We start from the raw sequence: 16,177 nt of genomic DNA, 5'->3' as shown, positions 1-16,177 counted from the left end.
ACAGGGGGAGGCTGGGAAGCTCAGGGGGAGAGTGCGGGGCGGCCTCCGGGGAGCTCTGCCTTTGCAGGTGGGCGGGAGAGAACAGAAACGGAGCTAGAGCCGCTAGAAGTCCCCGGATAATCGTCCCCACCACGAAGGCGGCCAGTTAAGCTCAGCGACCCCCCTTTGCGCCCCAGTTTGGTATTCGTGTGTAGCCCCACGCTCTCTGTCCTCCGGTTTAAGGCGGATGTTCCCCACTATTCGGGTCTCGTTTTCCGGGGTGGACCCCGAAGCCAAGTACATCGTTCTGATGGACATCGTGCCGGTGGACAACAAGAGATACAGATACGCCTACCACCGCTCGTCCTGGCTGGTGGCCGGCAAGGCCGACCCTCCCCTTCCGGCAAGGTGGGTGCTTTTCTTTCTTTCTTTCTTTTTTTCCTGAGGCAATTGGGGGTAAGTGACTTGCCCAGGGTCACACAGCCGGGACGTGTTAAGTGTCTGAGTTTAGATTAGAATTCAGGTCCTCCTGACTTCAGGGCTGGTGCTCCATCCCCTGCCCCAACTAGCTGCTTTCCGATGCCGGCTTTCTCATGGGAGAAATATTTACTTGCAGCCTCCCCCCTCCTCCCCCTTAGCTATCTGCAGAATTCCTCCGGGCTGCCCAAAGAGTTCTGCCCGGGGATTTAAAGCAGTCTGGTTTTAAACCCGCCGCTGTGGATTCTGGGAGAAAAGCCCTCAGGCCAACCCGGAGGGTCGCCTCTGCCCAAGACCGGGGTTAATCCCGGGAGTGGATATTTACAGACAGAAAGCAGCACCCTTCCCTTGGACCCTTGCTCTGTCCCCCTCCCCCCACCCAACCCTCCGTATCTTCTGGAATTCGCAGCATTAAAATTCAGGGGCCCCTGAAGCCGGAAAAGATGTCCCTCCTCAGCTACTCTTTCACTGACTTTGTAACGAATGGTCGTTGCTAGTGTGGTCTGTGCCAGTATTTTTTCATTTTAAGGGGTTAGATTTATTATTATTATCACTATTGTTGTAACAACAATTTTTTAAAATAAAATCATATATATATATATACATACATAGATATAAAACCAATTTTTATTAAGCACCTACTAAGTGCCAGGCAAGAGAAGTTAGGTGATGAAATAGAAGAATGGTTCTGAAATCGGGAAGCTTCCTCTTGAGTTGAAATCTGACCTCGGACACTAGCTGTTGCACGCTGGGCAATTCTTTTTGCCTCAGTTTCCTCATATGTAAAGTGAGCTGGAAAAGGAAATGGCAAACCGCTCCTGTATCTTTGCCAAGAGAACTCCAAATGGAGTCATGACTGAACTTACTCATTATTATTATTATTATTTTCATAATCATCTACTAAATCCTAGAGAAATGACCTCCTGCGTGTGTGTGTGGGGAGGGGGGGAGGATGGGCACAAGAGAGTCTTGGAAAGACTGGGACAAGAATATGATTTACCTCCTTAGGTATGGTGCTTGTTTGGACATCCAATTTCATCATCCCTGTAAGGAACTCCCTTCACCAATGGAGGCCAGGGAAACTGGGTCTGCTTGGGTTCTAATGTTCCCCGTCTAGCTCTCTATCCACCATCTCATTCTGCCTTATTTGGAAACAAGCAGCCACGGATCTTTTTTTCTGTGGCATCTATTCCAAATAAAGTTTTTAGGGTATAGTGTACCCTCTTGTTTACTATTCCTGTTTACTTTCCAGTTTGTTTACCATTCCTTTTTTTTTTTTTTTTTTTTTTTTTTTAAATATTGTTGTTTCTGTTTGTTTTCTATTCCAAAGCACCAAAGGTGGGGAGCGGTCTAATGAGTAGGAAAATGTGCTTCATTTAAAGGAATATGAATAATAATAACCACAAGTAGCATTTAGAGAAGGCTTTATTGTTTTCAAAATACTACAAATATTATCCAATTTTATCTACTAAATAATTCTGAGGGGTAGAATCTATTATTATTCCCATTTTACAGATTAGGAAACTGAAACAGAGCTTGTGACTAGAGTATGTCCTCCCTCCACAAGCTATATTGTGCTCATTTCGTCTAAATTTTGTATATACTTAACCTAGGTATATATTGCTTCTGCTCATAGGATACTATCTTCTGGAGGACAAGAACTATTTCAATTTTGTCCTTGTATTCTCAGGACCTACTACAGTGCTTGGCTTATAGTAGCTGTTTAATAAATGTTGGATTGAACTGGAAGCTGAAAGTTACAGAGGTCAATCGTTTGACAGTTTAAACAAAACACCGAGAATTAATTTTATTCTGAATATTATGCCGAAAGGGAGAATGTTCACGTGTTGCACGAATATCTGCTCTTGTCTAACTAGAACTTTGTGATGGAACGAGGATTTTGTCGAGATGTGCAATCGTTCGGAAAGGTCTGGAGAAAGCTTTGTCGATGACTCGTCCCCAAACCCCCTGTTTCTGATGTTTGGATTCTATTCTGGTAGAACATTAGCCATGATTGGTATTTAGGAGGCATCCTGGAGTAGTACAGAAAATGTCTGGGAAATCAGGGGAAAACCACCCTATGCCCTTTCCACCCGTGTGACCTTGGGCAAATAACCTTACCATCTGGGCATGAGTCTCCCCTGGTTTCTGCATGACATACAAATTGTTCTAAAATGCGAAGATCTCATTGGCCAAAGAATTGGTTCCAGGGTATTTCACAGACAAAACAACAGCCACCCAATTATTGCTATATATTCTACGGGGGCCAAGGGCAAGCTTTGTGATTTTTATTGATCTAGAGAAAGCCTCAGTGAGGATGTTCTCTCTATCAATAAAGATCTCTAGAGATTGTTCTCTATCAATAAAGATCTTTAGAGATTGTTCTATCAATAAAGATAGAGATATCTATCAATAAAGATCTTTGCACTTACCAATTTTATAAAGAGAATAACCTGGAGCACTGAAGGGGTCAATGATCTGCCTAGGGATACATAACCAGGATATGCTAGGGGCAGCTCTTGAATACAAGTCTTGGCTGATGCATCCCACTATTTCACTCTCTATGCAGGCATCTACCTACGTTTATGGGAATGTTTTAGATTATAAATATATAGGAGAGGGAGTGCTATGCACTGGATAGAGTTAGCGTTGGAGCTCACGGGCCACCTTGGACAAAAACCAGCTGTGCGACCTTGGGTAAGCTAGCAAGCTGAGATAGCAGGTGCAGAGAAGATGCTGCCCTGCCTTTTCCTCACTTGGGAGCTCCTTATAGTAATGACAATTCTCTCTCTCTGTCTCTCTGTCTCTGTCTCTGACTCTCACTCACTCTCTCTCTCTGGATATAAATTATATATTTACATATATATGTATATACACATATGTACAATACATATATGCATATGTACATATATGCATGTATATATATATACATATATATATATCTGCAGGTGACTTATTGGGATAGGGACTAGACATGTGTTTTCTTGGTAAGGAAATTTCTTCTATCTAGAGAGATTTTCCCTTCTCTGAAACTTAACAGTATTAGAGTGAATTACCCAGGACTCTAAATTACAAAGAAATTGCCTGGGTCACATCACCAGCATGTATCGGAGAAAGCATTTAGACTTCATTTCATCCCCTCCTCCCCCCCCCCCCCCCCCCCCCACCCCTTTCACACACAACAGTCTCTGACCTCATTACTTTGAAAGAGGAGCTAGTTCAGGGCCTTCCACTCGGGCCCCACCATCTCAGGAGACAGGGAGAAAGGGGGTAACTGCCTAGGATTACCCATACGTCTCTATTTGTTTGTCACGCTGCCCCTCCCCACAGATGCATACAGAGTCTATAAATATACAGATACCTAAATGAATGTGATTACTATGCCCTGGCAGTGACAGGGTCCGGTTATTAGTCCCCCAAGCAGTGGTTTTTTGGGGGAAATGGTTGCAAGTCTGTTCTAAGTAGAAAAAACGCCTTAGAGTGCCTTTGCAGACCTCTTCCTTTTCCCATGCTTCCCCTTCTGGTCTTCCCTCCCTTCGCACTCTATTTACACACACATTTTCTGGCTATCTAAAGGCCTTATGTATGTGCTGGTGACAGAGGCTGGCAGACATGAAGGTCAGCAGGGCTCTGGAAATGTGACATCTCTTGTTGATGTTACCGCTCTGCTGCTGGCGGGGGAAGAGAAATGCTTACCCAGAGTGCTCTAAATTCAAGCGTCTTTAAATTGCTGCTGGAATTTTTAGTCTGTCTGGAGACTGACACAAAGAAGGGCTTCCCTCATTGAGTTTTCTTTTGCCTTCATTCCTCCTTCAGTCTATTATTCATGACCAGTTTCCTGGGATAATGAAGGTCTCTTGATCAATTCAATCCATTTTTATAAAAATTACTCATGAATCCTTAGACCAGGGGTCCTCAAACTTTTTAACTAGGGGGCCAGTTCACTGTCCCTCAAATTGTTGGAGGGCCGGACTATAGTAAAAACAAAAGCTTTGTTTTGTGGGCCTTTAAATAAAGAAACTTCATAGCCCTAGGTGAAGGGGATAAACGTCCTCAGCTGCCAAATCTGGGCCGCGGGCCGTAGTTTGGGGACCCCTGCTCTAGACCCTGTCCCATTTTGCAGCTCCGTTGGGGTGGGGAACTCATATCTCTGTTGTACTGAGTGACTCCTATAGAAATTCAAAAAGTATTTACTATTTGGAAGGGATTTTTTCAGTGTGAGGTAACTTCTGGCCTGGAAATTCTATTTAGCAATGCAGATGAATAACTCACGCTCATTAATGGTTTTAGACAGTGTAAATCAAAATCTGTGATCACAATTAGCCTGGTAAATGAGCAGTTAGATGATTTGACCATAGTCTCATGAGCAGTATGTGTCAAAGACAAGATCAATTCTTCCCAGTTCTTCCTGACTCCAAAGCCAACCCTCCATACTCCAAATCAGGGCTTCTTAAATTTTTTCCACTCTTGATCCCTTTTCTTCCCTCCCCCCCCTTCCCCCAGGCAATTGGGGTTAAGTGACTTGCCCAGGGTCACACAGCTAGGGAGTGTTAAGTGTCTGAGCCAGCTTTGAACTCAGGTCTTCCTGATTGCAGAGCCACCTAGCTGCCCCTCCTGATTCCTTTTCATTTGACAACTTTTTATGTGACCTTGAGTATATAGGCATATAAGTCCTATTTACTGATAATAAATCCAATTTTGCTACCCCCATATTCAATTTACAAGTAGTGACTTACAGTTTAAGAAGTTGGGCTAAATCAGGACCATCTCTCCAGTATATATAACATGTTTTAAAATCTACACTTGCTTTTTAAGCTCCTCAATCCATCATTAATAATCAAAATTTTAAGAAAAGATAGAAAATAATATCTTGTCTTCCCATGGGATAGATATTGCTTGGGGTTTATGAAAATATGTTGCATTTTGGCAGAGTGCTTCCTGAAGTTTCTTGGCCAGAAAAAATTGGGTCGTTTGCCCAAATATTAAAGAGCATGGCTAGTAAGCTAAAAAATTCAGACACCAAGACAAAAAAAAAATAATCTCACTGGTTTTTAGAATCTTGAGAAATCTCTTCTTTCTCTTCTTTTCTTTCCTGTTTTTTGGCACTGAAAAAAACCTCTTCATTCAAACTGACAAGGTGCGGAGGGCTGTCATTTAAAAGCCGCTCTGCTCCGGGATTTGCACACATCACGAAATCCCTTTCTTCCTGCTGTCAGACACTAAAACAACTTTTTGTTACCTAAGAACATTTTAATCGAAAATTTTTCTGGACACTCCCCTTCCAAGCCCTTTAAAGTGTTTCCAAGGCTTGGTTTCCCAGCAGAATCCTTGCTGTTCCGAACCTTTGTGAGACATTATGAGTTTCAGCATGCTCACTTTGTCTTTCCCTGTCTTCTAGGATGTTCCTTCCCCTTATGATGAGTTGTGGCCTGGATTTCTTGGCCACCCTCTTGGCATTTTTTAATTGTTTTCTAAGAGCTTTTTAAGCGTTGGCTTTAGGAAACCAGGCACAGTTGTAAAGAGCCGTGTTAGAATGTTTTGTTTTTTCTTTAATTCACTCAATCCAACTAATGTTTATGGAGGGTCTCCCAAGTACCAAGCACTATACCGGGGACAGAAAGAGAAAAATGAATCTGTCCCTTCCTTTAAGGAGTTTACATTGTATTGAAGGACTTAGCACAGATACATATATATTATGTATGGGGGTGTGTGTGTGTGTGTGTGTGTGTGTGTGTGTGTGAAAATAAAAGTCATTTCCTGTATATATATAGAGAGAATTGTGCTTTGAAGGGACCAGTTGTTCTTTGAAGGAAGATAGGAAAGCTGAGATAGAGATGAGAAGAAAATGCTTCCAAGCACAGGGATGGCCTTTCCAAAAAAGTGCGGAAGTGGGTGATGGAACGGCATGTATGGGGAATAGCAACCCAGCCAACTTGACGAGGTAGAAAGTGTGAGACAAGAAATGTGCAAGTCGTCTGAAAGAGTATCCAGAGCCAGGTTATGAAAGACTAGGAGTGCTAGACCCAAAAGGTTGTATTTTATCCTAGAGGTAATAGGGAGCCATTGAAATTTCTTGAGCAGATGATGTGGCCAGATATATGCTTGTCTATTTCAGCCCAGTTCACAACATTTAAGGATAGTTACAAATAACCTATATATCATAGAATCTAATCTGAAACGCACATAGAAGCTTTCTAGCTTTCTTACTTTACGGATGGGCAAGCCGAGACCCAAACAAGTGAAGGTACCGGTCCGAAGTTATACAGGTGGCAAAGTCATCATTTGAACCCAGATTCTTTTTACCCAAATCCCAAGGTCTTTGCAATATACTGCATTTATGTATTTTTTAAAAGGTAAAACCTTTAAAAGTGAAAAGCGTCCATAATTATAGTTTATTATCCTTATTATGTTTTAATATTCATAAAGAATAAGTGATTTTTGTGATCAACATTTTCTTCTGGAAATATAAGGATTTGCAGACAATTGTTATAGAATTATCATAATATTATTTCTAATACACCTTGGTGTTTTTCTAGCTCGGCATTTCTCTCACCGTTTTTGAGATTACCCAGTAAGCGGTAATAGTATGTTTGCACCAAAGAACATGGACAGAAGGGTTGGACCAATCCACAGTTGTAACAACCATATATTCCTGAATTTTTTGTAGTATCTTGACATTGACAATTCCCAAATTTTATTGTCTTCAGCCTCCCTAATTTTACAGAGGATTTAAAACCTTCCACAATCTTGTTCCCATCTCTTTTCTTTTTTAAACTATTAAAGTTTTTTATTTACAAAATATATGCACAGGTAATTTTTCAATATTGACCCTTGCAAAACCTTCTGTTCCAACTTTTCTACCCCTTCCCAGATGGCAGGTAGTCCCATACATGTTAAATATGTTAAAGTAAATGTTAAATTATACTGCTTTTATATGTGAAATTTTTAAAAGTTTAAAATTTAACACTTGCTTACAGGAAGAACTTCCTAGCTATTAATAGCTGGAAGGAAAATTGAGATACCACAGAAAATTACTTGGTCATCCCAGATAAGAAGCTCATTTCACATGCATCTCATAATAGTTACCTGAGTGCAGTTTGACGATGAGATTTCTTTTTAACTCTCTGCTTCATTTGTCTTCCATGATCCTCCACCCTCACCCTGATAAAAATACTCTTGCCTTCAGAGAGGGAGGGATCAGGCTTCATTCAAGGTAGTGAGTGATTGTGCTGTCCTGGAATGCAGGCGCTCATTTCTATAATCCACTCGCAGTCCAGGAATTTAGGGCAAGACCCTGCTGTTTGTGTCTGGCGAAGAGCTCTGGTTCTTGCAAAATCTGCGTGGCGGTTGTTGAATGCCTCAGAGAGTTCTGAATAGCCCTGTTGAATTGACAGGGGTGTAAGAGAAAGTTTGGAAAAGTGTGCAGATCCATCTCTTTTCTCCTCACCCCCTGCCATGTTGGAACCTCAGTAGTACCCAGGCTACCGACAGAGCTGGCCGTGAAATGGTTACCTTTCACCATCATTATCATTTGGGAAAGTGAATATATTAATTGACATCACCCATTTGATTTAGTTAGAGGGCAGTGTTTCCCAGTGGTTTAGAGAGCTGGCTTTGCTGGCAGAAAGACCCAGATTTAAGTCCTGACATCTAGCATGTTCAGGACAGGTCACTCTCTGTGTTCTGGGCAATGCTCCTAAAACTGTAATTTGAAGGGAAAGTCCTGACCTGCTACAGTAGAGGGAAATTCCTATAGGACTGAAGTTGTAGGTTCAGTCTCTGTCTCTTTATTTACCTCAACTATAAATGTAACTGATGCCTCCTTGCCTTTCTCAAACCCAAACTCTCCAATTTCTGATAGTGCAATGCTTTCATATAGTGGAAACCCAGTCAAGATTTCAACTTCTTCAGCACCTATTTCATACCTAAAGCGCTGGAGAAGGTTCTGGGCATTAAAAAATATCAAATTGTTTCTAACTTCAAGGAGTCACATTAAATACACACTCATATACACACACACACACAAACTCACACTCACACACACACTCACATACACATACACACAAACTCACACTCACACACACTAACACACACACTCACACACACTCATTTACACACACACACACACACACACACTTTAAGTGTATGAGAGCATTTACAAGCGAGACAATAAGGAAACATAATGTATAAGAGTTGGTGCTCTGAGGGAAGTCTTTTTAAGAGGTAAACGTGATTCCAGAATACATTCTAGATTTGAGTGGCGAAGGTAGAAGGCTGAACATGGTTAACTGAAACAGTTTGTAGGGCATCTAGTTTGAAGCAGAGAGTACATAGAAGGGAGTGATGTAATATGGGATTGGAAAGGGAGGTGGGAGCCATTATGAGTAGGGCTTTAAATGACAGGATGAGGAGCTTGTGTTTTATTTGGAGAGAAAACAGGGAGCCATTGGAAGTTTTGAGATCAGGGAATGACAACTTCAGATTTATGTTTCAGGAATATCATTTAGGAAGTTTCAGAGAGGATAGACTGCCGAGGGTAGAGACAATGATTTTTTAAAATATTCTAGTATTTTTAATTGGTGCTAAATTTTTGTTGGAGCATTTGAACTTGCATTTATTCCAGATAGTTTTTTCTTTAGGTCATCATCCTAATATCTTTTATTGCTTTAAAAACTTTATCACGTTTCTGTAGTTAGAATAGTCTGCATCTCTTTCGACTCCCAAACTAGACTTTATATTAATAGTGTGGCTAGACATTGTGCCCACAAGGGCAGTATGGGGTAATGGAAAGGACCCTGACTCAGAGGATCTCTGTAAGTAGTACCTACTCCCAGCTGGGTTAGTCACTCATCTAATCTCATTTGTAAAGCAGGTATAATATTATTAAGAGTTTATAATAAAAAAGTGCTCTGTAAGTGGAAAAAGTTCCATGAAAGTGTGTATCAATATCATCATCATCATCATCATTATCTGTTATTAGATTTATAAACATGGCGAAAATGCAAGTGAAAAAAGTAAAAATCTAGTTGTTTTAGAGTCAATGTGAATGGCTGAGCATTTTCACTTGATCCAAAGTTTTATTTGTGTCAATATTTTCAATCCAAATAAGCCGTTTACATCGAATGATCTAATATGAAATTTATCTCCTTTTATTTTGCTTCATCCTCTGCTGGGTGCAAATGAATTCAATAAATATGTTGATAAGAATGATGCTAGAATGGGATAGCAAGACATAGACACACAGTGGGTGAATGTTGACTTTACAAGAATCAAGAGAGATCTGAATTTGTGGACATCAACTACTTGATTCTTGAGCAAGTTTTCCTTAACCTTTCAGTTTCATTTTCCTCACCTATGAAATAGGAATAAAAATAGCATCTACATTGTAGGGAATTTGAGAAGATGAAATGATCAATAAAGTATCCATAAAGTGGTTTGTAAATCTTTAAGTGCTACAGAAATGTCAGCTACTATTATTTCATTCTTATATTTTTGATGGAGTTTGGATAAGTTACTCTCCTTTTATGTTGACTCTGCCATTATACAGGTTTGTAATGGAGTAAGTGCTGGGATATAAGCTCATCTTCACTAGGCTCCTTTAAAGCTTCTTTAATACCTCTCGGTAGTGGGCACAAAAATAGGGATGTCACGAACCTCATACTATTATCACGTGAGATCTCCAAAGCCTTGTGTCATAAAATCTTTTCATCTGTGTAATTTGAAGATTATGACTATTGAGTATATCAACATCTATTTTTAAAAATACTATTGGTCTCGAATTTCTTTGGAGCCATATTGTTTTGTTTTAGGAAGCAATAAGAGTTAAGTTACTTGCTCAGGATTACTTAGCTAGTGAGTGTCTGAGGCTGGATTTGAACTCATATCCTCCTGACTGGTGCTTTATCTAATGCATTACCCAGCTTCCCTTTGGATCAGTATTAAGTTGTGGTTATTTATAGGCAATAGTTATGTCTATAAGGACATACTAATTCCACTTCATTAAGTTGAAGTGGTTATTTATAGGCTATAGTTATGTCTATAAGGACATACTAATTCTACTTCATTTTATTTATTGAATTTCCAAGGTTATTTGAGCAGTGAGTTATCTATAAGCTTCTGAAAGATAGTGAGTTTCTGGTATATATTTCTAATATCCATCTAATGTCTATTTTTTTGTCATCTTATCATTGTTATGTCATTCTTTTCACCTTTTTTGATGGGGTCCAGATAGAAATAGTCCTTGGATGGGGTTGCTAGTCTATTACTTTTAATATTTGATATGCCATGGACCATTGCAAAGGTGGCCAAAATAATTGCTTTTAGTAGTTGAATAAAAATATTAGGATGTAAGTTCATTTTCTATGGGCTCACTGAAAGCTGCTTTGGGATAATTCCAATGGGAGACAGGATGGTATCTTTTCCGTTCTATTTCCACATTTACTGGAGATCCTCTGCTTGGTTTATGTTTCCAAAATATTTTCTTCAAAATCTTGTGTACCTTGGAGAATTTGAGAATTTGCTTTGGTGAAATCTATTTAAAATGTTCTTGAGTTTTTAATGGATGTGTTATTTCTTAGAGATTGTGGGCAATAGTTCAGTCTGAGATAACAGTCTACTTTCAGCACAGCTTATTGCTTAGCACAGGGCCTGGCACATAGTAGGCACTTAATGAATATTTATTGACTGGTTGAATTCTCTAGGATAAGTACAATGGGGTTGGACTTGGTGTCAGGATGGACTGAGTTCAAACACTGTTTCAGGAACTTACTTTCTAGGTATCTACCTCAATTTCCTCATCTATAACATGAGGATATTGAAAGCACAAAATTATTGTGAGGACCAAATGAGAAAATATGTAAAAATATTTTGCAAACTTAATGTATTATATCAGTGTGGACTATTAATATTTTCTAGTATTAATATTGTTGTCTTATTCTTACTTTTCCCCAGTGATGTTCAGATAGAAATGATCCCCAAACAATCCTATCCTTCTACTGTCCTTTACATTCAGTATTCTACAGACTCTAGGTGGATAAAATACTGCTTCTTATTCATCTTCTCTAGGTTTATTGTTGTTCAGTCACATCTGATTCTTTGTGACCCCATTTGAGGTTTTCTTGGCCAAGATACTGGAGTGATTTGTCATGTTCTTTACCTTGTACCTTGTTTTGCAGATGAGGAAACTCCAGGCAAACAGAGTAAAGTGATTTGCCCAGGGTCATACAGTTAGTAAAGTATCAAATTCAAAGTCAGGAAGATGAGTACTCTTGACTCTAGGCTTGGTACTGTATCCACCCTACTGCCTAGCTGCCTAGATGTAAAGTTGTAGCTTTATTGCTATGGCATTATTATTAAAAGTAGAGTATGTGAAACACGCATAAAGAGGAGGAGAAAAGACCATAGATGAACCACAGATGGGAAGTTAAGCTCCAGAAAAGTAGTGTTCACAATTCTTAATGAAGTGAGCAGGACCAAAAAAATATTGTACTAATAGCCACAATGTGAGATGATCAGCTTTGATAGACTTAGCTCTTCTGAGAATTGCAACGATTTAAGGGAAACAATTCCCAAAGACTCAGGATGGAAAATGCTGTCCATAGCCAAAGAAAGAACTATGGCTTCTGTTTCCTCCCCCCCACCTTTTTTTTTTTTTTTTTTTTTTTTTTTTTTTTAGGATTCTTTCCTATGGTTTTTCCTTTTTGTTCTAATTCTTCTTTCATACCACAATTAATGTAGAAATATATTTCATATGGCTGTACGTGTATAATGTACTTCAGATTGTTTGCCGACTTAGGGAGAAGGGGAAGAAGAGAGGAAAAAATTTTGTAATTCCAAATCTGATAAAAAATGAATGTGGAAAACTATCTTTATATGTAATTAGAAAAAATGGATAATCAAGTGGGGGGTAGGGAAAACAGTTTTTGCTGAATTACCATATTTCCCATGATTCTCTTTAGAATCTGAATAGTGTCTAAGCTGAAGATAGCCAGAAAATTCTAGGCTGGATAATCCTTGGGTTGAGTTAATCAAGTTGCTGAAGTTATTTTCTACTTAAATCGCCCAGTGTCCATCTGTTTGGTAGGATATGTTATCAGTAATTTTTTTAAACATTTAGTGGGAAGACTTAATTGTTTTATGATACTGACACAACTCAGATGTTATAATCATTGGCTATATCTAATTTGCAGTTTATTGGAAAGCTAAACAATGACTGCAATGGTAATTCACATCTCTAAAGCAGTTTTCCAAGTATTCTCCTGACAATCCAGTGAAATGGGCAGCTCAGTTACTAGTACTATCCCCATTTTGAAAATAAGGAAATCGAGGCACCGTAAGGTAACATGATCTACTAGTGATAACAGGGCTAGTGATGAAGCTGTTGAGTCAAACCCAAGACTCCTGACCCAAATCGAATGCTCTTTCCATTGCACCAAAAATACTTGCATGTGTATCTTTTTTTTCCTTTTTTTACTCTTTTGGATTATGAAAAGAAGCTACAAATCAGTTAGTCAATAAACATTTGTTAAGCACATAGTAAAGACACCAGCGTTGTGCTAAGCACTGGGATGCAAAGAAAGGCAAAAACAGCCCCTACTTTCAAGGAATTTCCAGTTTAGTGGAGGAGACCAGGCAGACAATTATGTATAAATAAGATACAGACGGAAGAGATTGGAGACAATCTCAGAACGAAGGCACTAGAATTAAGGGATCCTTCCATTATTGTAGGTCATTGACTTAGAAAGCTAAGTGGTTCAAATCTTGCTTCAGACATTTATTAGTTTTGTGACCCTGAGGCAAATCCATTAACCTGTCTACCTCAAAAATGGGATCTTTGTAACTTTGTCAATTTTTAAATGTTGTATAATTACTGGCTATTATTAATTTGTAACCAAAGGAAGTCAGAGTCTTTTAAGAGCACCATTACACCATTGTTTGTGATTTTCATTTAATTTGGAGCAGCTCAGACAAAACAAAACAAAAAACCAATGATTGAGTGCCCCTTCAATCAATTACTAAACATTTACCAAATGTCTAATGCAGGCCAGGCACTGTCCTAGGTTCTGGGGATACAAAACCACAAAGGAGCCACTCCTGCTTTAAAATCACGACGTGTTAGAGCCTCCTAGAGCCCAGGTTCAATGTGTCTCACTGTGAAAGGCTTGTTGTGTGATTTCCCCCAGGTTGTACGTGCACCCAGATTCTCCTTTCACTGGAGAGCAGCTGCTGAAACAGATGGTGTCTTTTGAAAAAGTGAAACTCACAAATAATGAACTGGATCAACATGGCCATGTAAGTGACCTGCCCCGAACAGTGCAACTGGAAACAAATCCAAATGTGGGATTTGTGTTTGGGACTGATCCACCTCTCTCTCCCTCCCCCCTTTCCTCTTCCTCTTCTTTTTTCTCTTCTCTTCTTCCTCCTCTTCCTTCTTTTCCTCTTGCTTCACTTCTTTCCTCTCCTCTCTCTCCATCTTCCTTTCTTTTTTCTTTCTCCATCTCACCTTCTCTTTGTCTTCCCTCTCTCCTTCTTTGCCTCTCTCCCTCTCTCTCTCCTTCCTTCCCTTCCTTCTTTCCTTCCTTCCTTCCTTCCTTCCTTCCTTCCTTCCTTCTTTCCTCCCTCCCTCCCTTCTTTCCTTCCTTCCTTCCTTTCTTCCTTCCTTTTGTCCCTTCTCTTTCTTATTCTTTCCTCCTTTCATAATGACACTTATTTTTTATTAAGAACATGTCTACCATTTCAGTAAGGGAAATAAAAGAAGTACATAAATAGCTATTTAAGAAGATAAGTTATGTATGCAAATAACTGTAGTGTGCAACATAATATGCTAAGCACAGAGAAAAATGTCAACCCAATGCTAGGGGAGACCAATGGAGGGTCATTTAGAAAAGGTTACCAAGACATTTTAAGCCTTTTAAAAAGACATGGTAAATGCTGACTGAGATAACTAATTGAATTACTGAATATATATTCCCCTCCCCACTCAAATGCGTATTTGATTTCATCAATGTGGATATTTCCTCTTTTGCTAAGGATTGCAACCCATTGTAGTTGCCCCTCTTCTTTGACCCAAGTCCATATTTTCCCAACAGTTTGCCCCCCAAAGGCATCCACTGGATCTTCTAGGGACCTATCTGAACATCTCTTAATAACATAAGTATACCAGGGGAGCACAGAGCTGGTCCGCTGTCTATTTATCCCTTTCTCTTGCCTCCGGACCAATTTATCTTCTTTATCATTTGTACATGCTTTGATGGAACTGCTTCCAGTGGTTCTTCCTAATTGCTTTACTGTACTGCTTTACTGTCTATTCATTCCCTCTGGGCAAGATCTCCATTATCCTTTTGATAATTTTCATTTTTAGTTCTTTGGAGACCAGTGTTCCATAATATACAACCATATATTCATGCTAACTGGGTAAAATAATAATAGGAAAAAACCAATAATTTATACATGCTTTAAGTTTTGCTAAGTGCTTTGCATATGATATCCATTTTGATCCTTACAACAACCCTATAATAGAGGTATCTTAATGGTCCACATTTTGTTGATAAGGAAACTGAGGCTGAAACTGGCTAAATGATTACTTCATATCACATAGCTGGGATTTGAATTGAAGTCTCTCTTACCCAAAATCCAGCATTCTCTGCACTGCACCCACCAACTAGATGCAAAATTATGAGTCATTCTTTGTTTTCCTGCTGTTTTTTTATTTTGATTCAGGAAATGGTAGCCAATCAGGCATCTTGTGGGAGTTCTCGTTGGACTATTACAATTTATAACCAGGGAATACAATAAAAAAAGTGGATAGATCTTATGATGACCTTCTTTTCCTACACAAGGGCCATGTATAGATCTGAGGAAGGATGCGTGATACCTTATACTGCAGCAAGGAATGAGACTGTACATTTCCCAGAAACAGATGAGTTGAGTTGAAAACAAGAGGCTATTAGCAACTTTTTCATATGATAGATCAAGATTAATTTCAATCCACCATCAAAAGACTTATATTGCCTGTCTGAGTTGATCAAGAAACCCAATGCAAGATAGATCTGCCTCTTACTGGACTTGAGTAGAGTTCATACATGGAACTAAACATTTTGCAAATAAGAAAAACATGGACCTGGGTTTAGTAAATCTTTTATACTTCATGAACTCTGATTATTTTGACGAATCTGAATGGTCACTAGGGAAAAAAAATCCTCAAATTTCCAAAATTGAACTGAGGATTAACAACTACTTGTTTCAAGAGATAATTTGTTCTATGATGCTAATAATAGCTATCATTCATATAGCACCTGCTTAGGGCCAGGCACTGTGTTAAGGACTTTACAAATATCTAATATGATCCACATAACAACCCTGAGAGATAAGTTCTATTTTATTCCCATTTTACAGTTTAAAAAACACAAAGCAAACAGAGGTTAAATGACTTGACTGAGATCATACAATTGTAAGTATCTTTAGCCAGATTTGAATCCAGATCTTTTTGTTTTCTCCAGATCCAGATTTTGTTCTTCCACTTACTACCTGAGTGACTTAGCTTCTCTGACCTCTGACCTTTCTTAACTTGTAAAAGAGATGGGGCTGGACTAGATGGCCTCTGAGGTTATGGCCACATCTGAATTGATGAAACTATGAAATAAATGCAATAAACTATGAAAAAAATTCAATTTTTGGAGGGTGACATTCCATATAGATGACCACAGTAAAACTGGCCTTCGTC

The 16,177-nt window shown here is 39.2% G+C and overlaps 1 protein-coding gene across 2 annotated transcripts in view; it reads left to right on the top strand.

Annotated features, from left to right (window-relative positions):
* TBX20 (T-box transcription factor 20) overlaps positions 1 to 16,177 on the top strand; it is a 74,923-nt gene that overhangs the window by 8,422 nt on the left and 50,324 nt on the right. For both annotated transcript variants that reach the window (XM_003762319.3, XM_031953030.1), the window contains exons 3-4: positions 223 to 387; positions 13,638 to 13,746. In XM_003762319.3, the coding sequence (XP_003762367.1) occupies positions 223 to 387; positions 13,638 to 13,746 (274 nt within the window). The remainder of the gene's footprint in view (positions 1 to 222; positions 388 to 13,637; positions 13,747 to 16,177) is intronic.

Source organism: Sarcophilus harrisii, chromosome 1 (genome assembly GCF_902635505.1).
Source record: "Sarcophilus harrisii chromosome 1, mSarHar1.11, whole genome shotgun sequence".
In the NCBI taxonomy this organism is placed as follows: Eukaryota; Metazoa; Chordata; class Mammalia; order Dasyuromorphia; family Dasyuridae; genus Sarcophilus; species Sarcophilus harrisii.
The sequence above is the reverse complement of the archived record's forward strand: the minus strand, read 5'-3'. Positions and strand labels throughout refer to the sequence as shown.